The sequence below is a fragment of the Pongo pygmaeus genome, chromosome 9 (genome assembly GCF_028885625.2).
Source record: "Pongo pygmaeus isolate AG05252 chromosome 9, NHGRI_mPonPyg2-v2.0_pri, whole genome shotgun sequence".
NCBI lineage: Eukaryota > Metazoa > Chordata > Mammalia > Primates > Hominidae > Pongo > Pongo pygmaeus.
In genome coordinates, this window is record NC_072382.2 from 39,680,336 (window position 1) to 39,703,669 (window position 23,334).

At 41.2% G+C, this 23,334-nt stretch overlaps 1 protein-coding gene across 2 annotated transcripts in view; it reads left to right on the forward strand.

Moving 5' to 3' along the window:
* The first annotated feature begins 7,260 nt into the window (after window positions 1-7,260).
* BDNF (brain derived neurotrophic factor) overlaps window positions 7,261-23,334 on the forward strand; it is a 68,447-nt gene continuing 52,373 nt past the window's right edge. Inside the window, exon 1 of one of the 2 annotated variants that reach the window (XM_054439787.2) lies at window positions 7,261-7,888. In XM_054439787.2, coding sequence (XP_054295762.1) covers window positions 7,886-7,888 — 3 coding nt within the window. In that variant the 5' untranslated portion in view covers window positions 7,261-7,885. Of the gene's footprint in view, window positions 7,889-8,897; window positions 8,958-23,334 lie in introns of those variants that run through there. The other variant, XM_054439789.2, reaches the window with a different exon arrangement.

Sequence of the window (23,334 nt, forward strand, 5' to 3'; positions counted from 1 at the left end):
TTCCTTTTCCCATTTCTTGGCTGACATTTCTGGCATTCAGATTACTATTTAGATTCTGAATCACAGTAATATTGGAGAATATGATGTCCTTGTTTCTGCCTTAACATAGATCTGTCAAGACTTTGGGAACATCTCCACAGTGATTTGCATACTCAGACCCATTCTGGAACTCTGAGTCATCGCATTAGTGCCCCCTAATTTGCAGTGTATACCCCATCTTCGAATTGCTGCTTGTAGATTTCAAGAATAACCTGCATCTTAGAAGCGAATTGGCCTAGGTTCTGTCGAGGCCTCTTCAAGGATGCATCTACTACCTTCTAGGATGGAGGTGGGGGAAAAGGAGGCTCCAGAAGTGGTTTAAGCCTCCCCAGAACATAGGGCAATAGGTGATCACCATTGTTCTTCAGTCTCTCCTTGCATTGCAATCTATGCTGCTATGCTGGAAAAAGTTAGAAAACAAGTCTTCCCAGAGATAAACAGAAGCAGTTTGATTCTAACTCATATAGGAAAATTATATTAATATATATAAATATATTATTATTATATTTATTATTTTGATATAATATATTTATATATAATATATAATATAAATATATTTTTATATAATATATATAAATATATATTATATATATTTCTATTATATAGCAGTCAAGGTATTGGGAGAGAGGGAAGCAGTATAGTTAAGTGAGACTGGCTTGTCCCAATACTGTAACATAAACTTCAACAAAAGCAAAAATGTATGTATTCAGAAAGGAAGAAGGCAGTAGGGGTAAATATGGTCCAGTGCTTAAAAGCATAAACTTTAGATCTGAAAATCCTGAATTTTAATTCCTCCTCTACTACTTACAAGCAGTGTGACTATGGAAATTTGCTTAACCCACCTAAAGTTAGTTAACCAAATTTCCTACATTTTGGGGAAGTTTGGGTCAACTACCTAAAGCAGTGGACCTAGAGCAACTCCCCTCAAAGGTTGTCCAGGTAAAAAGACACAAAGCTGAAAATCAATTTTGACAGAGGACCAGAGTACTGAGCTAACTCATGGAATAATTGACATTTTCCAGATAGCTCACTGGGGAATTTTCAGTTTCCAGAAAGCATATATGCTCCAGTACCATACACGTAAAATCTGTATGATTATCAACTCTATGAGCTTTATATTCCCCTGCTGTAAAATTATGGGGTAGCCCAGGATGGTGTGCAAGTCCTTTCGTCTCTGAGATTCAGGGATCAAATGAAGATGTTGAGGTCTCATATGCGAAGTCATGGACAGTGCTTTTCTACCAACTGAAAAGAAAATCAGCCCTGGCACAGTGGCTCATGCCTGTAATCCCAGCAGTTTGAGAGGCTGAGGCAGGCAGATCATTTGAGTCCCAGAGTTCAAGACCAGCCTGAGCAATATGGCGAAACCCTGTCTCTACAAAAAATATAAAAATGATCCGGGTGTAGTGGCATGCACCTATGTTCCCAGCTACTTGGGAGGTTGAGGTGGGAGAATTGTTGGAGCTCAGGAGGCAGAGGTTGCAGTGAGCCAAGAACGAGCCCCTGAACTTTAGCCTGGGTGACACAGCAAGACCCTGTCTCTAAAAATAAATAAAATAAAAAGAGAATGTTTTCCAGGATTGATGAAGAGGAGAAAGTAATTTAGAGGGAAAACCCTGCATATTATAACTACTTACATTTCTCTGCTGAATTGATGGTCAAAATGCCATTTTGGGATGAAGAGGAAGCAGAGATGTGATGTGTTACAGAAGCAGAACCCTTGAGCTTGGGGAATGTTGGTAAAGTGCACCATATGCCTTGAGTGCAGGGCTTCTATAGGATTAATAAATGCCTGTTTGAAAATGTTCTCAATGAGCAAAGACATAAGATCCCCTCTGCCTCCTCATTTTCTCACTCTCACTTATTTCCTGATCCCAATCTAGTGTTTACCCCTCCTTTTGCGAGTAGTGGAGTTCTGCCAGTAGGAAGACTGCTAACTGAGGGCCTTTAGAAAAGCTAGAGCCATTCTTCTGGCCTTCATTCCTTGCCAGAATCCTTCTACTCTTGTTTCCATAAGGCACTCTTGTCTCATCCTATTACTTCCACTACTTTTAGAATGATATCACCTCAGTGAGGTACCATCTTTTCTCTCCTTACAAAAGAAAACAGACCTAGTTTCCTTAACCTTTCAGCAGAAGCAAATTCCACAAATCCCTCTGTCATTCTGGTTGCCTTCTGCTATGCTTTCTCTAGTTCCAAAATATCCTATTTATAGAAAGAAACCCAGAATGAGCTCAGGACTCAGAATATGACCTAACCAATCCTCTTTACATGACTAGAATAATTTTCCCTGACTTTTCCATTTTGCAATGTGCCCAATATATTCCAAATGGATTCTCTTTTCTTTTACTCCAATAGGTACAAAATGATAAATATTCAAACTATAGCCAATGTTACTGATACTAAGAGGTTGATGTCCACTGTGCTTAAGTACTTTCTAGAATTAATGGGTTCAGGAGCAAATTAGAGTTTGTGGTTTGTGTAACATTAGAGTTAAAGGAACAGGTCTTTTCCTTGAATTATTTTTTGTTATATAGCATTCACTTCAGTTACTAATGAAGTGCATTAATGAAGCCATAATGCAAATGAAACCATAGACTAAGGCAGCAAGCTTTAGTATTTTGCTGTGCAAAATGTGGCACAACCTCATATCACCTGGGAATTTGTTGAAAATGCCAAATGTTGATGCTGACCTCAGATTTAGAATCTGCTTTCTAAAGAGTTGCCCAGGAGATTCATGTGCACATTAAATTATAAGAAGCACAGTTTAGCATCTATGAAAGTTTCCTTCCAGATGTTCTAGGCAGATTAGATGTCAAGCATACCTTGGTAGGCCCTATCATGATATAAACTTGGCTCCTTTTACTAATTTTCACTTGCCTTTCCATGATCCTAAGTTTTGTGACTCCTTGGAGTTTTTATTTCTCATTTTATCCAATTCCTAATATGAACTTACATTTAGTTAAGTACATCTTGCAAGCGCTGACCTGACATGCTCTTGACCCATCTTAATCTCCTGTCGACTTTTCATATTAACAATGTCACTTCTCCCTTACTTGCTACCCATACTTCCTCTTATTCATCTCTTTTCTGTAAGATGGTTTAGAAAGAGTCATTCAGTTCTTCCTCAGTATTCCATGTGGTCTTGCTTCAGCCTCATTATAGGGTTGTCTGGTTTTCTGAAATTGAGTTAAGCCATGTCCAGATCTTCTGTCTCATGCTTGCTTGTCAGGCTCAGAAATGCACAGAGGTTATTGCAAACTAAATCATGACTTTCCCAAGGCTTTCTCTTGCTTACTTCTTTTTGAAATTTTGATTGTTTCCTTTATAACTAGGTTTGGTAGATTGAGGATTCTTTGAGTTCTTTTTAAATATGAGCTCAATACGAGGTTCTTGGCAATCATTGCCTATTCTTGCTTTCAGAAGGCTTTCCAAATTGTGTGTCGTGATTCTTTGCCTCTCCTTCTATTACCTGTGGAGAACCATTAGAGACCAGGAAGTGACTAAGAGGGCCAATCTTTCTTCCTACCTGGTCAGAAGCTCTTCTTATATCATAAACAGAAGGCTTTTGCTACCTGTTTTTTGTTTTTAGGCTCCAAGATAGCAATTACATCACCATCAGGAGCTTCTCTGTGACTACTCTTCTGCATTGATTGTAACAAGTGATCCTGAGGTAATGAAGGGGAAGGCACTGTTGACCTCTCAGCTATTATTAACCAAGCACTCTTTAACTTCTGAGATATTTTAGGTAGAGAATTGTTAACATGTGGATCACCAGTCCCATCAGAGTCGCTGGCACAGAATAAGTACTGAAAAGGAAGGAGAAGTAAGAGTAGGAAGGAAGGATGGAAATAATCTATCCAACACCAGGTGAGATGGAGAGCCTGGAAATTAACTACAACCAAATAGATTTGGAAAGACTAGTTGGGAGAAAAGAATGGAAGTACTATCTCATCTTTGTCTTCCTTGATATGTAGTAAGGAATACACAAACCATCCTATTAAAAGTGACTTACTGAATTTCCTTTTAGAAATAAAGACAATGGACTTTGTCTTAAGAGGTACTCCAATTATTTCTTAGTTTTCTAAGAAAAGGAGTTCTCTTTCATTTCTGACTTTGTAGACTCCTGCTCTGTTACCCATCTCCCACCAATTCCAAGACTTTACACATCTACTTAGTGAAGTTTTTGTGCCTCCTAATATTGATGAGCCTCGTATTAATTTTTGAACCTATATTCATAAAGATGGGGGCAAAGAACAAGCTTTATAACTGTGGCATAGGTAGAAAACTGTGAATATTGAACAGCTCATCTATAAGGAGTGCAATACCCATATTTTGAAAGCAAAAATCCTTCCTTCTAGGTTGTATTAATACATTTTGCTTTAAGTTTGGTTATGTTGTTACGTAGTGATCCTTAAGGAACAAGATTTGTTCACTATTCAGTCTGAAATGTTCTTACCATTACTAAATACAAATGGGGTCAAATGAGCCTAGAGAAGTGTGATATTCATATCACAGCTGATTGGGGTTGTATGAAGAAGTAAGATAACCTCAGGAATAAGTGCTACTGAGATTAAAACTGTGGCAGATACAGTGCTTGGCATCTATCTTAACAAATGAAATTATTGCAACCTTTACTTACATTAGACGCTGGATTTCTGCAGATGGAAAAAAATTATGTAAGTGAGTGGATGGAGATAAAAGGTTGGAGAGTTGATAGTGCACCAAGAGAAGAGAATTGTCCATCAGATCACTGAGAAATTCAGAGTGGGAATAGGTATATATAGATATATGGCAAACACCATATCTTCACCACTCTCCCTAGCTCCCTATATCAACCCTTATTATTTAGCAACTCTTGTTCATCATTTTGGTCCCTGAGTTGGAGGTTTTAGTAATGGTTCCAAGAAATAAGAGCACTGGTTAAAAATATTTCTTGGGAAATATCTTCAGTACAATCATGTGTCTAAATGTTTCAAACTAATCAGTCATTCATGTTCTGAATCCTCAGGCACCTACACCAACAATTCAGGGTATCCCACTATAAGATGTAATTTTCAGAATAAAGATCCATCAGGGAAATAGCTGATAGTTTCTATACAGACCACAAACTGTTGACAAAAGAGTCAGAAAAATATATCACATTGATGGCAATGGGGAATAATATGTTCATATACAGTGGTCATCTCCTTATGTCTTTTCAAGATTGCAGATCTGTGCTAGTCATTGAATTTGTCAGTAGGCAAGGAAAGTTATTAACAGCATTATGGATTCCATTCTGAAAAAACCAGTTTTGTCCACAAAGCCTGTACCCCAAGACCTCTGAGAATGGTATGTACCAGCTGTCCCAGTCTTAGGGCAGCATCTGCTGGCTAATTCATGGATGGACAAAAAGTGGCAGTTTGTGGACAATTTGAGCAGTCCTTTCATTTGGCGAGAACTGTTGTGTTGATGACTGTGAGGGTGTCTGAAATCCTTTCATGAGGACCCATCTCAGGTCTCCAGGAGCCTGGCAAATCTAGAACTATTCGTAATGAGAACCAGGAAGCCTGTGTATACAGATACTTTATCTGGAGCATAAGATAAGCCTGTTTGACTTTGGAAACATTTCTAGAGAAGCATGAACTCAACACTAGACTTACTGCTAATAATAATAACCCAGTACCAATGGGGGCTGCAATGAACAGAGGTCCATGCACATAATTGGGAAGTAAAACTTATTTTCCATAAGGAAGGCATTTCTGGGATGGGAGGGTGAGGACCTTGAAGCAGCCACTGAATGCTTATGTTCTGTTGCTTCTAATCATCCTATCGTGTAAGTAAGATTTTTATACATAAGCAAGCAAGAATGATATTCAAACAAAGCACTTTTGATTGGAATAAAGAAACTGGAAATTGGAAAGGGCTGGGTGGTCTGAAACTTAAGAGCTATCCACCATCTTCTGCAGCATCGCTGTGCCTCATCCCTGCAGTCAATAGCGCCACGGCCAGGGCCTGTGACGCCGTTGGTGGGCTCCCCTTGGTGGGAACTCAGAGCGAGTAAAATCATGGTGTCAGTGCCAAAACGACGAAACCTGAAATGCGTCTGGAGACTTCCCAGGGCACTAGCGCTCCTCAGAGCGACGGGCATCTCCATAACAACTGGTCTACATTCATCCCTGGTTCCTCTGCTCGGCTGTGCTAGCGATGGCTGAGGGTAGGCAAAGGGCAGCTTCAGTGGAAAGATACCTTGCGTTAGCGCCTCCCTAGGCTGGGGGACGTTGCCAAAGCTCGAGTTATTGCCTATTTCCCGAGATTTCCGGAGTCGTCCCCACGTCTCCCGCGGAGAGCGGCGCCCCTCCGCCCCCCCTCCCGCCTCCCTCTCTATTAGACACTCCACGGGGGTGGTTTGTTTCATTGTGCTTTTTTTTTCCTCTTCTCAAAGTTCATCCTTTCGCCACCAAGTTACTTTCCGCCAACACGTGACCTCTCCGCTTCCCAGCCTGCGCAGCCACTGGTGGGGAAGCGCGGGCGCTAACCGCGGGGCTTCCTGGGAGAGCCCCCTCCGAGGTTCGCCACCACAGCCCTGGCTCCCGCCGCGCTCACCCCGGCACCCCGGCGGCGGGGCAGCCCCCGCAGGATGAGGAAGCGACTCCAGGGAAGCAGCACCGAGCAGCAGCGGAGCGCCCGACCTGCCGCCTCCCCTCCCGTCCCTGCCTTGGCCCGCGGCTCCGCTCTCCGCGGCTCGCCTTCCGACCTAGCTGCGCACCGGGGCTGTTAACTCACATTTGGGAAGCCATAAGCCATTAGAGCAAACGCAGTCATAACTTCATTCAACTCAGCCGCTCGAGAGCTCGGCTTACACAGGTTCCTGTGGGCAACTGGTGGCTCGCCTTGGTGCCTCTCGCCTAGTCATCAGTACCCAAGAGGAAAAGGGAAAGTTGTTGGGCTGATGCGCGCTTCGACGCATGCAGATGTTCCCAAGGACAAGTCACTTACTCGCCCCCCTCCCCCCAGTCCCCATTTGATCATCACTCACGACCTCACCGGCTGGAGACCCTTAGTCATGATGGGGGAGGGGGAGGGGCACGAACTTTTCTAAGAAGTTTCCTTTTTTTACCCGGAGAGTCACAGTGAGTCGGTCACGTAAACAGCGAGGTTGGTCGTCGCCGTTGCCGCCCCCCACCCGCTCCCTGCTGCGCTTTTCTGGTATTATTATTAAAGCGGTAGTCTGCCGGCGCTGATAAGCAACAAGTTCCCCAGCGGTCTTCCCGCCCTAGCCTGACAAGGCGAAGGTTTTCTTACCTGGCGACAGGGAAATCTCCCGAGCCGAATTCAGCTTCGCCGGAGCCCCAGGTGTGACCTGCGTAGTGGGCAAGGGAGCGGTGTGCAGGCTGGGTTTTTTTTTTTTTTTTTTTTACAGGGGTACTCTGAAACTCCTCACTTTCTCTGGGAACTTTCAGTGCCAGGACCCAGTAACGGGCAGTTAGAAGGCAGCCCTAGGAAACACCTGCTACATAGCAGGGCAGTTGGGCAATCATTGGTAACCTCGCTCATTCATTAGAATCACGTAAGAACTCAAAAGGAAACGTGTCTCTCGGAGTGAGGGCGTTTGCGTAAATCTATAGGTTTTTCGACATCGATGCCAGTTGCTTTGTCTTCTGTAGTCGCCAAGGTGGTTGAGAGTTTAAGCTTGCGGATATTGCAAAGGGTTATTAGATTCATAAGTCACACCAAGTGGTGGGCGATCCACTGAGCAAAGCCGAACTTCTCACATGATGACTTCAAACAAGACACATTACCTTCCAGCATCTGTTGGGGAGACGAGATTTTAAGACACTTGAGTCTCCAGGACAGCAAAGGCACAATGGTGAGTAGCAATAAACCCTGCATTATAATTGAAAAATCTTGACATGTTGCTTAACAACGGGCATATCACGGCTCTTCCTAGCACTTCACACGCCAAAGAACAGCAGCTACTCAGGCCAGGGGAATCGGGTTTTTACACAGTGCAACTTTAATTGGAATCATTTGAGATTTAACACAGCTATGTGGAACTGCGTGGAACAAACTTGGAGCTGGGGGGGGGGGGTGTGTTATATTGGTTGTTCAAGGCTGATGCTTGTCTCTCAGCCGTCTTGCATTCTATTCTTTTCCTTTATGTGTATGGTGTAGGATCATATTCTATGATTTATATGTGGGCATGTAATTGACATTTGCAAGGGGGTTAATTTCCATCTAAAAACAATAATGCTGTTAGAGGTTGGGGTTAGGGGGTGGAGTGGGGGTAAGGGTGGGGTAGAGACTGGGAGTTTAGGTGTAGATGGGGGTGGGGTTGGGGGGAGAGAAATAAGTCAGAAGTGCATATCACCGGTAATGAAATGGGTAATCCTCTCGTAGAAGAAAAGGTTCTCATCAACATGTGATCAACTATTAACAGGATGGCTTTGGCAAAGCCATCCGCACGTGACAAAACGTAAGGAAGTGGAAGAAACCGTCTAGAGCAATATCAAATATCACTTAATTAGAGATTTTTAAGCCTTTTCCTCCTGCTGTGCCGGGTGCGTAATCCGGGCGATCGGAGTCCATTCAGCACCTTGGACAGAGCCAACGGATTTGTCCGAGGTGGAGGTACCCCCAGGTAGTCTTCTTGGCCCCGCTGTAAAGCCAACCCTGTGTCGCCCTTAAAAAGCGTCTTTTCTGAGGTTCGGCTCACACTGAGATCGGGGCTGGAGAGAGAGTCAGATTTTGGAGAGGAGCGTTTGGAAAGCGAGCCCCAGTTTGGTCCCCTCATTGAGCTCGCTGAAGTTGGCTTCCTAGCGGTGTAGGCTGGAATAGACTCTTGGCAAGCTCCGGGTTGGTATACTGGGTTAACTTTGGGAAATGCAAGTGTTTATCTCCAGGATCTAGCCACCGGGGTGGTGTAAGCCGCAAAGAAGGTAAGCACCAGGGCGGGGACCCCCTGCATCCCCAATTCTTGAGCTATTTTGATACTCTGTCTTCCGGAGAGGACGCGTGGTGGAGGGGAGGAGGTAGAGGGGGAGCATGAGAGGGGGTTGTTTCTTGGTATTTGCCCAGTTTGAATTGCCCTAGGTGAGAACCCTGGGGCAAAGGAAGAAGGAAAAAAAAGAAACTCAGTCTTCCTGCGGATATAATGAGTTTAGTTAACTTGGACCTGCAAATGTCTGATTCAAATGTAAGATTTATCTCTCTTTTTCTCCCCTTCACCTCCCTCTTTTCCGTTCTCTTTGCTGGTGTGTGTGTGCGTCTGTATGTGTGTGTGTGTGTACAGTAGATTCATTACTAATTATGAAGCTTTTGCACAACATTCGATTTCCTAAAATTTGACTTTGTAGCATTTAGAATCAGGCGGTGGAGGTGGTGTGCGGTGGGGAAAGAGGAGGTGGAGGTTGGGAAGAGGGAAGGAGGTAAAGCTAAACCTCCAACACAAAAAATGAATCAAGGTAATTTCAGCTCTTCTAGTGAGAAGGATTCATTCTCTCTGTATCCTTCCCTCCCTCTCTTTCCCCCTCCCTCCCTCCTTCCCGCCCCCCTTCTTCCACCCCGCCCCCTCCTCCAGCCTCCATCCCTCCCTCATTCTATCTCTTCCTCTCCTTCGCCCTCGCTCCTCGCTGGATGTTTCTTTCTGGGTTTTTTTTTTTATCCCTTCTGTCCTCCCTCCCCGCGAGTTTCGGGCGCTGGCTTAGAGGGCTCCCGCTTTCTCAAGGGAAGGGGAGCTGCCGAGACCGCGCTCCGCTCCCCAGCCGGGCCGGATGCCTCACTGAGCCCAGGTCCGAGTCAGTCGGGGTAACTCAGGGAAAGGGGGGCCTCCGCCTGGGAGTAGAAGGTCCTTTCCGGACCGAAGAGCCAGAGAGCGGGCCGGGCGAGGGGGCCTGGGCGGCTGGAGGCCGTGGAGAAGAACACTCTTAGCTCCGTGCGGCGGCTGGACAGAGCCACCAATCAGCTGGGCGCGTAGACCGCCCTGCCAGGGCGAGGTTGCGTCCGGAGGCACCGGTGGAGGGCGGCCCGCTAGTCGCTGAGCCGCCGCCGCCACCCGGGTGGGCCGGGGGACTGGCGGGGGGTGGAGGTGGGGGGCTTGGCGGGTGAGATAGAAGCGGCACGGAGCCGCCCAGCCCTGTGGTTCTACCTCTCCCGCCCCCGCTTGCACCCCCGGGGGACCGCGAACTGCCGGAACGCGCGGCTGCGTTATCCTCTTGCCACTCTTCGGGGAGCTCAGGGACTTAGGCGCCCCTAGGTGGGGGCCATCAGGCTCTCCACACTCCTATAACCCTCACTCCCACCCCCTTCTCAGGCCTTTTGTTCCGGCCACAGAGCCGTGCCCGGTGGCAGTTTTCGCCCCAGGGCTTGGTCGTTCTGGACTCCTCCCCGGATCAGCTCTTCTTAATTAAAAGGCAGGAGCTTGGGGTAGGGGTGAGGGGAACGTAGGAAAAACCTATTTCCGAAACTCAAGACCACTGTTTTAACGAACGAAAGAAAGAATCCTAACTCTGCGCAGGTGGATTCATAGGCGAAGCGAGGATATTGTGGAAATTTAGAAGGAAAAGATAAAAAACAGGCGCTAGGATCAGATGACGGTGATAGGCTGCTCGGCACACAAAGGGAGCGTAGGGCAGGGTTTACGGAGCAAGCCTGCAGCGAATGGGGCACAGATTGTTCCGAGATCCAGTCGTTTTCTCAGTCAGATCTACGCGATGGGAGGGGAGGGGAGGGGAGGGGCGGGCAGGGGAGCGTGGCGGGAGGGGCTGAGCTTGGGGGCGGGGGGATTTCTGATCAGTCTGATGCAATTCCAAGCGTGCTGCAAAGGAACTCCAAGGCGCCCGCATCACCATCGCCACCCACCCTTCCCAGATGGTGCTGTTTTAAATACGGATCTGCAGGGCTGAACGCAGAACTGGGAGATTTATTGCAAAATCCCGGGAGGGGCGGGGGGGGGGGGGTGGTGGTGTGCGGAACGGAGAATGGAGGAGCAGAATTTAAAGGTGCAACGCTTGCTTTTCCAATCAGGCGGCAACCGGCCGGAATTATTATTTTTTTCTTTCTGTCTGCTTGTCTCTGGATTCTAATTCACCAAGAAAGAGGTGTAAATATTGTGACATTTTGAGGCAGCTTGATGGATGGGAAAGAAATCATCTGTCACTCTAAATTGCAGAGTTCCCTTTCCCCGCGCCATCCCTTGCTAGCGAATACTCGCTGCTGCCTAATACAGTTGCTAGGGCTTCAAATGAATGCATCGTTAAGGGAATATTATCCTTTCAGTTGACTTGCCAATTTAGCTGACAGTTGAATGGAGAAAATTGTAGATTTCGTGTCTCTGGGAGGAAAAATGCTTAACAGTCTAAGTCTTGTAACCTTGAGGTCTTTAACAACTTAAATAAACCTCAAAAGTGTCACATCATCCTCTACACACACACACACACACACACACACACACACTCAACTTGTAAGATGACATGGTTTCACCTAAACTGTTGTGGAAATGAATATCACTTTAAAAATGGTGCACCTGATATTCACTGTTTATGTGTATTTACAAAGAGCTCTTCAGCATGAAGGCAAGACATTTCAATTGTCCTGTTTGGAATCAGTCAAAAGACTAGAAAGTGACAGAGAGAAGAAGGGAAGAAAGAGGAAAGAGAGAGAATTTTAACCTAGCTGCTATTAAATTAACAGTAACCTAGCCTACTTTTATACCCCTTGGTCTTGCATATTAATATGTCTGTATGTGAGATTTTAGCTTGGTCTAGCTCCCCCAATGGAGTATACCAGTACTGATTCAGATGAGAATATGTATATCCTGCCAGTAGCTTTTTCAGTGTCATTGATAGTAAGACCTACAACACAGCAATTTTTGGAGGATAGAAGAGAATATCTATAAGGGCTTTGCAAACTGGGAAGCAGGCACTCCATAAATGGGAGGTATCATTATGACATACTCTTTGCATATATCATTTTCATTTGACTGAACCAGAGTACTAGTTATTTTAAAACATAATCTAATGTATATGCTCAAGGTAGTAAGTGAGGATTTTAAAAGCAAGTGATTAGTTGGCTTATAAATTATTATTTTTCAATTGTCTATTAATGTACATTGGAAAGAAGGCTTTTAAAGATCTAAAATCAACATAAATAAGCTTCCCCTTTCATTTGCCCGACTCTTTCCCACTCAAATCTCTGATCTAAATTCTTAATAAGAAGAGAAGCTGGTGAATTTAGTTTCTTTCCTTTTCCTGGCCTGTCCTCTAGGGGAAGCTTTAGTAAGAAATAACACTCCAAAATCAGGCAGTGAGCGAGAGAGAAGGCAAGGGACTGGATGACCACAAAATAGATAATCAGCCAACAAACAGAAATGAGGGAAAACCAGCATTAAAGCATGACTTACAAAGGGTTTTTATTTTGTAATTCTGTGATTTTGGGACCAGGCTCAAACTTGCTCAAGTAACATTCACTCGATCATATTGCTTACAATCTGTCAGTTAAAATGATGTCTAACTGAGCATATTTTTTATTAAATATACTTCTATCAAAGGCCAGTAAAGCTACTCTTTGGTTTTAATTAGACAAACTAGTCTAACCACTTAAATAACTCTAATGAATATGAACTGATATCATCAGATTTAAAAGCTCTGCTGAAAACTAAATTTATTCTGAAAAGCACTGACTTGCCAGAAAAATATCTATTTTTGCAGCTTTCTTTTCACTCTATGGATAATTTAATGAGTTGCTTATTTTAATTTTACAACTGCTACCTCAGAAGTATCTCAAATTATCTTTCTTTGGCTGGTGTCTTTCTCTGCTGATCTGCTACTGCTGTCTGTGTGTGTGTGTGTGTGTGTCTGTGTGTGTGTGTGTGTGTGTGTATGGGCGTGTGTGTCTCTGTGTGTGTTTTCTAGTGGGAATTTAACAAGCAGTGAGTCTCTTAAATTTACATGCCATAATCTATGTCAAGAACATTGCGTACTACTTAGCAATAAAAATAAACATTAGCATCTAGTGAAAGCTTACCATCACTGAGTGCTATGGAAATAGAGGTCTTAAAGAAAGACAGATTAAATTTTTCAACAACAAAAATATTTTTCCCCTTTTTGGCTTGAAGGTGATTGTAATTTCAAAAATATGACATCTTTCCTCTTTTACTTTGGAATGTAGAGCTGCTGCTTTAACAAGTGTCTTTTGAGAAAGATACACGTGTTTCATAAAGATTAATATCCTTAAAACCCTGTGGTGCAGAAATGGAAGGATGAATTCTTTAACCCTGCCTCTAATCTCATTTGGCAATTTTTGGAGTGTTCATTCTGACTTTTTAAAAATTCAGGTGGATATTTTTTTCTTCTTTCTTTCCAACATTATAAAACAATCCTATAAGAAATTTTTCTGCTGTAGTGCAGACTTTATTTGTATTTCCTAGTAATAACACTTTAGATTCATATAGTACTTTGACAGCTCTCTACAGGTTTCATTTGATTTCCTTATCAGTAATGTAAGGTAGGAATCACCAATCACCTTTTACAGATGAGGAAAGTAAGGTGCAGAATTATCTAACACTACACTGCCAGCAAGATGTAAAGACTAACTCAGAATCTTTCTTCAAATTTTAAGGAAATTTGTGTTTGTTCCTCTCTAGACCATGCTGCCTTAAACTCCACTAGGGCATCAGAGGGAGCTGTAGGCATTATTTTCTCTTATTTTGATTTATTTAATTAAATTTAAAACATTTTCTACAAATAGTTTTCAAAATTTTCAGGCCTAATGGAAAGTTTTAACTAGTCTTCCTAAGACAGTCTTTCCCTCTCCCACAGTTAGACACTCAAAGAAAGCAGGACTCTTCCTCTACTTGACATACCATCTAAGTCATAGTTGCTAATTCCCCAAAAAAACAAATACAGAGAATAAGAAGAGCCAAAGCCAAGATGTACATTACCTTTACTTGTGAATCATAGAATCTGGGGTCTGGGAAGGTTCTCAGAGGTCACTTAGCCCAGCTCATATCTGATACATGAATTCATGCTGGCTTGTTTTCTTTCAACCCTCTGGAATTTCATCCCAGTCTTGGACACTGGGTACTTATTTATCTTGGTAGATGTTCTGATACTTATGTGGATCATGGCTGACCATTTCCCATTTTGCCCAAAAGGTATACTTTCTATAGAGACTCTAGCATTCATAATTTTATTTTGTAAGTATTAATTGGCGACACATAATTTGCCATTATGTGCCAGGAAGTGTATTACAATCTGGAGATTCAAGAATAAGCAAGACCAAATGGTTCCTATCTTGGTGGATCTTGTGGCCTAGAGACAAAGACTGGTCTCTTTATTTGCTCCAATCCTTAGAAGGGGACAGACTTCTGGACTCATAAGATTCCTTTTTTCAAGAGAACACAGTGAATAAGATTAAAAGCCTGAGTTTAGGCTTTACTTCCAACCAATTGTCAGTACCCAAAAAAGTCAGTCAGTCACTCTTGATCTCTGCTTCCTCATACATAAAACAAAAGAGATGTTCTCAGAATAAACTCTAAATTCCACTTCCGTTCCAAGTTTCAGTGATATAAAAGATATAGTCTATAACTATTTCTTGCAGTGTAGGGGAAATTAAGGCCTAAGTTACCCTAACCTTTGATGATTTACAGTTTTGGGTACCACAAATTTTTAACTTGTTAAGAAGTATATCATGAAAAAAATCAAAGTAACATATTTGAACCCAGAATAGAAGGAATCTAAGTGTTGAACCTGTTCGTTTATGGAATGATGGCTAGGAAAGTTTTAATTTAGAGAATGATCTCAAATTTCTGCAGATTATCTTTAAAAGCAGGTGGCGCGATGGAAGACCTGCTATCAAATTTACTGCTTATTTTCTTTGTGCAAGCTGAAGTTATAATTTTTCAGGTCATTTCCTTTTAAAATCAAGATATTACATCCTGAAATTGCCTGGGTCTCATGAATAATGCATTATATACACATGATAATAGATAATTAGATGGACAAGCCAAAAGAAGCATGAAAGGGAGCGGGTAGCCCAAGGATTGCAGAAGGTGTGTGGGCATTTTGACATCCAGGAAATGCTATAGATCTGTCCTTAACTAACTCAGCCTGGTGAAGATAATTAAGAAAAAGAATGTGGGTGTAGAAAGACTGCAAGCCATTCCCTGGGATTGGCTAGATTGCTGCAGTAGTTCAAAAACAATTGGCACAGCCACCCACACTAGACATGATTGCCCTTTGATGAGGCAGCTATTGACTTTTATAAAGATGTCATATTTAAAATAACTTCTGATGCACTAGGCATAACAGACATCATTCTTGAATTCTATTTTAGACAAATGGTAAAATATATTACAAAGTATTAATTTAAAAATAAAAAATCTGTAAACTCTAGTGTCTAAAAACCAGCAGTTTAGTAACATGTGACCTCTGGATTTCACAATTCAGCCTGAAGCTGGGAGAAAGCTGTAGCTTGTATAGGACATTTTGATCCACTCTGGGCATTTCCCAGACCACTACAGGAAGTAAAATATATTTTGTCAAAGTTTTTAACCTCTGAGTGAATGTTAAATCCACTCCAAAATCTTCGCATCCTGGGAAAGGTGATCTAACAATTTTCCTAAACAGCAGCAGAAAATGCTCTGAGATCTTTGTTCCCAGAGTGAATGTTACAATGTTATCCTATCTAGAAATTTCCTTGTAGCACCATGCTTATCAGTACCAAAAGGAGTTAGAATTGATTCCTCCCGCTTCAAGGAAATATATCAACCACCTCCTGTCTCTAAGTAACAAGGTTACTGTGGGGAAAAAATACACAAATTAGGTGATTGCAGAAAGGTGCCACAAACATCCAAAGCCTTTGGGATAGGGCATTGCAGTGTGAGCGAATAGAGAAAAGAAAGAGAATGTGGAAAAAACCTGAGAATTAACAAGGGAAGTCACAATGGAGTTCTAATTACACAGGGGCTCTTGAATTGACTGTTCTCTACTTTCCATGCTCATTGTTGTTCTGGCTACTTTAGTAGGAAACAATGGTTTCTTCTGCTTTCACCTTCCTCCTCCGCTAAGGACTTCTTCCTTGCCAATAACTTCCACAATCAATATTTAAGAATTGCTCTGATGCCCAGCATGGTGGCTAACGCCTGTAATCCCAACACTTTGGGAGGCCGAGGTGAGTGGATCACTTGAGGTCAGGAGTTCCAGACCAGCCTGGCCAACATGGCAAAACCCTGTCTCTACTAAAAATACAAAAAATTAGTGGTTCATGCCTGTAATCTCAGCTACTTGGGAGGCTGAGGTAGGAGAATAACTTGAACCACGGAGGCAGAGGCTGTAGTGAGCCGAGATCATGCCATTGCACTCCAGCCTGGCAAAAAAAAAAAAGAAAGAAAGAATTGCTCACTGTAATGACTTTCATGCCATGGACTCAACTCTCTTGGCAGTCTGGTAAAGCTTATGTAAACCCTTCTCATAAAAATGTCTAAATGGGGCCAGGCACGATGGCTCACACCTGTAATCTCAGCAGTTTGGGAGGCCAAGGCGGGTGGATAACTTGAGGTCAGGGGTTCCAGACCAACCTGGCCAACATGGCAAAACTGTGTCTTTACCAAAAAAAAAAATAAAATTAGCTGGGCGTGGTGGCACGTATCTTTAATCCCAGCTACTTGGAAGGCTGAGGCACGAGAATCACTTGAATCTTGGAGGTGGAGGTTGCAGTGAGCCGAGATCAGCCACTGCACTCCAGCCTGGATGACGCAGTGAGACTTTGTCTCAAAAAAAAAAAAAAAATTCTAAGTGAATGAAATAAATGTATAAGATTACAAAGGAAGCCAGTGGCATTGATGTGCAGTTATAAAAATATTTGAAATAATATATTGTGTGATACAGTAATATATATTCTTTTTAATACATTAAATAAGATCTAACAGCAAGGTAAATATTATAATTTTGAAGTAATGATAAGCATCAATGTATTTTGAAATATCTATAAAACTGACATGTGATATGAAGGTGTCTGTGATGTATACTGGTGAGAAAGCATGCAAATACTACTGTGTAACATTTCCCACACATATTTAACAACAAAACACTTGAGAAGCACTTATTAACACAGCATAGATTCAGAAATTAGCCATTGTTGTTTCCTTCCTGGCAAAAGGAAACTGGCATTGGGAGAAAACTTTTAAAATTCACATTTGCCATTAGACAAGCTGCCAAGTGGGGAAAGGACTAAACACTGAGAAGGCCAGGGTATGGTAAGCATGTTTCTATTGACTGAGCTTGCTATTACTCTAATGTTTATCTTTAGTATCACCAGCACAACCCCATTACCCTAGCAATGCATCACTCCATTGAAAAAGATAAAAAGTTCAGATTCTGGTCATTAACTCGGCATTGCTTAAGATACCTGTTCTGACCTCACTAACCCAAGAGATTACTGAAACTCTTCCTGTTTGTCATTACTACACCATGGGAAATTATAATGATGTGGGATGACATTTATTCTGCATTCATCCAGTGCTGTTATTTGTTTTGTATTTGGCATATATTACTTAACTCTCAAAGTAACTCTCAGAGATAGATTAAGAAAACTAGAGCTCAGAGAATTTAAGTAACTTGCCCAAACTAACACAGAAAATCTGAAGTGGAGAAGCTAAACTTCAAACCGAAAGTTTTCTGGTTCCAAAGTCCATTATAAAGTTGTGCCTCCCCATCTTATAGCTACCACCCAGATTTAATCTGGGTCTCCCATTATCAGATGGTTTACATACACATTTTCTTACAAGATCTTGACCACAACTCTTTGAGATGGCTACGAGTCTCACAATTCATTTCCAGGAGTGCTACTTTAGAACCATTTTGATCTTTGCTAACCGATGAGAGATTTTCAAATAGCTAATTGTCAGCTACCCTTATTGAAGCCCAGTTTTCATAATCATAAAATGGAAAAAGTATTAAAATGTTTTGTTAGGATCATATACGTTAATAATAAAATCTAACTTTGTTGAGCTCACTGTGGTGAGCATTCTGCATTTCCATAGTTCACTGAATCCTCACAACAATCTTTCAGGCTAAGATGATTATTTTTCTTTTAAAGATAAGGAAAATGAGGCATCAGTAATTAATTAACTATCTTAAATTAGCCGAGCCAATAAGTGGCAAAGCTGGGTTCAAACCTAAGTCTGTCTAATGTCAAAGCCCTTTTTTAATCATTAATCTGCAAATCTCTATTCAATCTTAGCTTTTATTATTATAATTATCATCACACTTAAAACACTATCAAGATACAGAATGATCCAGAAGTATATAGTCACTGAAGAGATTAGAATCTGAAACTTTTCACCTGCATGTTCTTCCTTCCACTTTAGTTTATTAACCCAATGGATGATGTCTGAACTCCTTTCTTAACTTGTTTAGGGCAGTTCCAAGTTAGTTGACTTCTGAGAGTTATTGAGTAAGAAACGTTATAAATTGTTTGGATTAGGATTTAGTATGTTTAGAAGCTATTTCATAAGTTTGCCTTTGCGAACTGTTACTGGCTATAATACTGCAGATGCTGTGATGAGGAACACCCTCTCCAAAGACACACAGTGGATGACAAACCTCCAAAGCTAACATGTTGTTTACAGATATGGAGAAGAAGAGGATGGACAAGCACAGTCTAAAACGTAATTACAAGGCTTATAGTCCCTGTTGGGGACTAGAATGTTTATTGGCTTTCCTTGTGCAATTCAATGCTCTTCCTCCAAAGGATCCACTCCAAACTTGGAACTTTCCTGAAAATAGCATCTCATTTGGGAGCATGCCAGGAATTGGTGTCTGGGTCCTTTGTGTCTTTGCACCAACTCAGAACTCTGGATACTAGCTCTAGAAACCAAGCTGGGATATATTCTGGGTAAGGGAGTCGCATATCTACTTAGGCATCTTCCTGATATATTTATTTCATCCATCTTCCTCCTAGAAAGCAGCTCCTAGAAAGATGTGGTTTTAAATGAGGGATTGGATGCATACTGGTATGTCTTAGCACACAAGTCAGTGGTCTTTGCAGAGCTGCCAAAGACATATAAGTAATCAAAGATGCGGAAGTCCATGAAGAGACTTCATCCCACCTCCACTCTGATTTATTCAGAGGAGGACACCATGAACACATAATGGATTTGATATGTCCCAGAGCTCTGAAAGCAGCCTAGCAAAAAAGGATAATCTTGAAGGACATTTTGATGTATGAAAAAGTCCACCTAAAGCTTTGTCAGAGATAACTAAGTAATATGATGGCTGGTAGACTATAAGTCCTTACCTTGGCTCAGGAACTGTATATCATTTGGTAAGCTAACCTTGGAGTTCAAATTTAGATAGAAAAAGTACCTTACAAATGATCTAGTTCACTGATTCCCCTCATGCATTGAAATCACCTAAATCATCTCTTCTTTCTGAGATAAGGTCTGAATGTGTTGCCGGCTTTAGCAAACTCAGTTTGTAGCCCACTGACCTCATTTGATTGATTGGGCAACTGAAGTGCACAGTGGTAGATCTCTCAATTTATTCAATAAACAATTACATGACCCTTACGGTATCTATCTGAACAATCTTGGGCTAGTGAAGTCGCTTGCCAAGGTTACATGGCCAGAAACTGACAGTTTTAAATTAGGACCCAAGTTCTTTTGACTACTATCTGGGCCTTAAAATAATATCATATGACAAAGATATTTCTTCTATTTCCTAATAGTCACATCAAAAGGAAACAATGGACAGTCTGTGCAAGATTTTAATTACTTTAATGTTCAAAATAAAATTAAAAACAGATTAATTACTAAAACATAAGCATAACAACACTTTAATAGCATTCTAATCAGATATTATTAATTTCAAAATGGTAGGACAAAACTAATTATACTTTATACTTCTTAAATATCCTATAGTTACTTTATGACTATTGAGACACTAGCTAAAACTTGAAACTTCAAGTTTTCATTGATTACTGTATTATTACTTGTTTCAGAGTTACTTCACTTGGTTCTTTTATCTGAGATTTGACAACAGCTTTATTTGATTTTCAGTGACAAAATTCTTTTCACTCCTGATCCTCCACCCCAAGAAAACAACAATGACTAATATATTTTCCCCAAAGTGATCAAGAAATAAAAGAGGAATTCTAGCCAGGCACGGTGGCTCATGCCTGCAATCCTAGCTCTTTGGGAGGCTGAGGCGGGTGGATCACCTGAGGTCAAGAGTTCGAGACCAGCCTGGCCAACATGGTGAAACTCCGTCTCTACTAAAACTTAAAAAATGAGCCAAGTATGGTGGCCTATGCCTGTAATCCCAGCTACTCAGGAGACTGAGGCAGGAGAATTGCTTGAACCCAGGAGGCAGAGGTTGCAGTGAGCCAAGATTGCACCATTGCACTCCAGTCTGGGCGACAGAGTGAGACTCTGTATCAAAAAAAAAAAAAAAAAAAAGGAGTAATTCTAAAATTTATTATATCTATTAATATTCCTACTCTTAAAACGTTAGAAAATGTTTGCTCATTTAAAATTTTTATTTTTAAAACCATCTTATGTTCCAACTAAATACTCTTTGGAGCAATTTCTTTGTTCCTCATATAATATCCATACATAAAATTCTGCTTTTGTGATTAACTTTTATTACTAAATACTCTTCTAAAATTATGCTCTTATAAATATCAATTAACTAAAGGGTAAATTTGATGTTTTATAAATTCTTTCTAGAAACAGAGAGCAAAATCATATAAATAACAATATGAATTTCCAAAAGTACAATAATAAAAAGAAACATTAGAAAAAAAGTTAATCTAGGAAATAGTCAAGAATATGCCAAACTTGTACATACTCTTGAGATAAATTGGCATCATGTAGATTAGCATGATTCTTCTTTACGGAATTCAACTTATTTTTACTCACTTTGCTCTAATTAGTTTTTGTGTGCGGACAAGATGGAAGGTAATGGAAATTTGGCTTGCAAAGTAGTTCTAACGTGATCTACATCCACAGTCTGGTTATAATGCTGTAAGAATATGTTTATTATGTGAGAATAGTAGTTCAAATCAGTATTTAGTATCAACATAAAGGGACAAACAATGCAAAGCTAACTTCAGTTGTTTACACTTGGAACTTATTTAAATTAAAAAGGCCAGTGGATGGTCATATGTTTGGCTCATTCTTCTCAAGGCCTTCAGGAAAACATGCCTATGAAATAAAAGATCCTCAATATTAAACATTTTACTGCATTTGGGGGACACATGAAATCTGGTAATAAAGGAAGTGTTGGTCTTCATTTTTCTAATTCAGCATGGAAACTATCTTGAGGAAAACTGACTATGGTCTTAGTTTGTGTCTCAGAAATATATTTAGTTTGAATCATGGCATCGACATCTGACTTCCAAAATTGGATATCTAGCCATATAATACCTCACCTCCCACACACACCACCCCCCATTCCCAGGTCATGACTACTGTCCAAGCAACAAAAAAGAAGTAATTTCCCAGAGTACATACATGGCAGTGACTACCAACCAAACAAAAAACAATTATGGGGGCTGGAATTTAAATTAATGGCTGTACTCTCACCAATTCATTCCCCATTCCACCCCATCTCTCTGTCTTCAACTTTTATGAAACATTATATTTGTCCTATTCTTCTGTATCAGCATAAGCCTTTCCTATATCCAACTAGACTTATAACTTCTTGGTGCCTCTCACTGGCTGACTAAGGTTTCAGAAGTACCTACTTACAGCAAACACTTGTAGTAGTCTCTTTTTGGTTACAAAGTCCCCGGACAATTTTTCAAGGCAATATTATGAAGAGGAAGTAAACATTCTCCTCTGCTACCCCATTTCTTTTTAGAGTGCCATATCTATATCTATATCTGGCTTAATGTCTTCTTGGGCCAATTGGACTGATTTTACAGACACCATAGAATATCTCCTGGGTAATGGGAACAATATTTCTGCTGATCCCATTATTTGGTCACCTTGGGTTGTAAGGCCATAATGGAGACATACTTGATGAATTTATGAAGACTTGATTCTAGGTATCATGTAGGTTAGCATAATTCTCTTTTACTGAATTCAACTTAGTTTTATTCACTTTATTCTAACTGGATTTTGTGCGCAGACCAAATGAAAAGAAATGGTTAAATTTGGGTGAAAGGTAAAGCTTCAAAAGTAGTGTAGTATTTCATAGGCCTTACCTTTGAGAGAAATTATATCAGTATATAATAAGCACCTGAGAATATGAAAGCACAAATCCAATTTAAATGTGAAAGGTCTACATCTTGGGATTTTAAATGGAGTACAGAAAAGCCACTGGTTCTTAAACAATTTTGTTGAGGGGGAAAACGGTGAAAGATAAATGTTCTATTCGAGAGTTATTTCTTTTGAAAATAATGCTTCATTTAAAAGCTAAGGACAGAAGACATAGCTTTGTTATGAAGGCTCATCTTTTTATTAAACAACCACTACTTTGTCTCCAAGTTGCAAGGGGAGGATTTGTCAATCTGATTGAATCTTCCCTTTAGTTTTTCCCAACAGCTGTGTTCAGATAATTCATGACTCCTGTGTTTCCTGAGCCCTGGATAATTTCACACACATGTCTGGTTTGGGGCTCCACATTTTCAGAAAAATATAGAAATCTTGGAGGAGGTCCAGGGTAGACCAAGGGAAATGATTAATGGGTTGAAAGTTGGAGTTTATGAAGAAAGGTTGTGAGATCTGATCTTTTGCTATGAGAAAAGTCTGAGTGGTGACTTAATAACACAAGGAGGTTAGTAAGCAGCTGTTCTCCATCTTCACTAAGGTTGAATGAAATGAAATAAGATATAAATTGCAACAGGAACAAAAATGCATTACAAGTGAGGACTTCCAAGCACCAGCATTGCTGGATTCTAGATAGCTCCCCAGAAGAAGGATGTGTAGTCTACTTCCCTGGTCTGCAATGATAGGCCTATAAATAGTGAGGAAGATGAGATAATCTCTTAAGATCCCTTCTGGACCTATCTTTTATAGGTCTATCTATCATATTTAGAAAAATTATTTGCCTCTAACAAAAATTGTCTCATTTCCTCCCTCTCACCCTATCCACTCCTTCTCCTTTGTCTACCTTTTGTAAAACACTGCTAACCAAAATAACTGGGGACTGATTAACCGTGGTGGGCCCTCCCCAGCCTCTAAGTGCCACTCCAGCTTTGGGAGCAAGTTTCTTGTCCCTCACTACCACCCCCTGGCCACTAGGGGCATGTTTACCATCATCTTTCTACACACCAAACCTACGGCAAGGGAAAATAAAACAAAACAAAACTTCC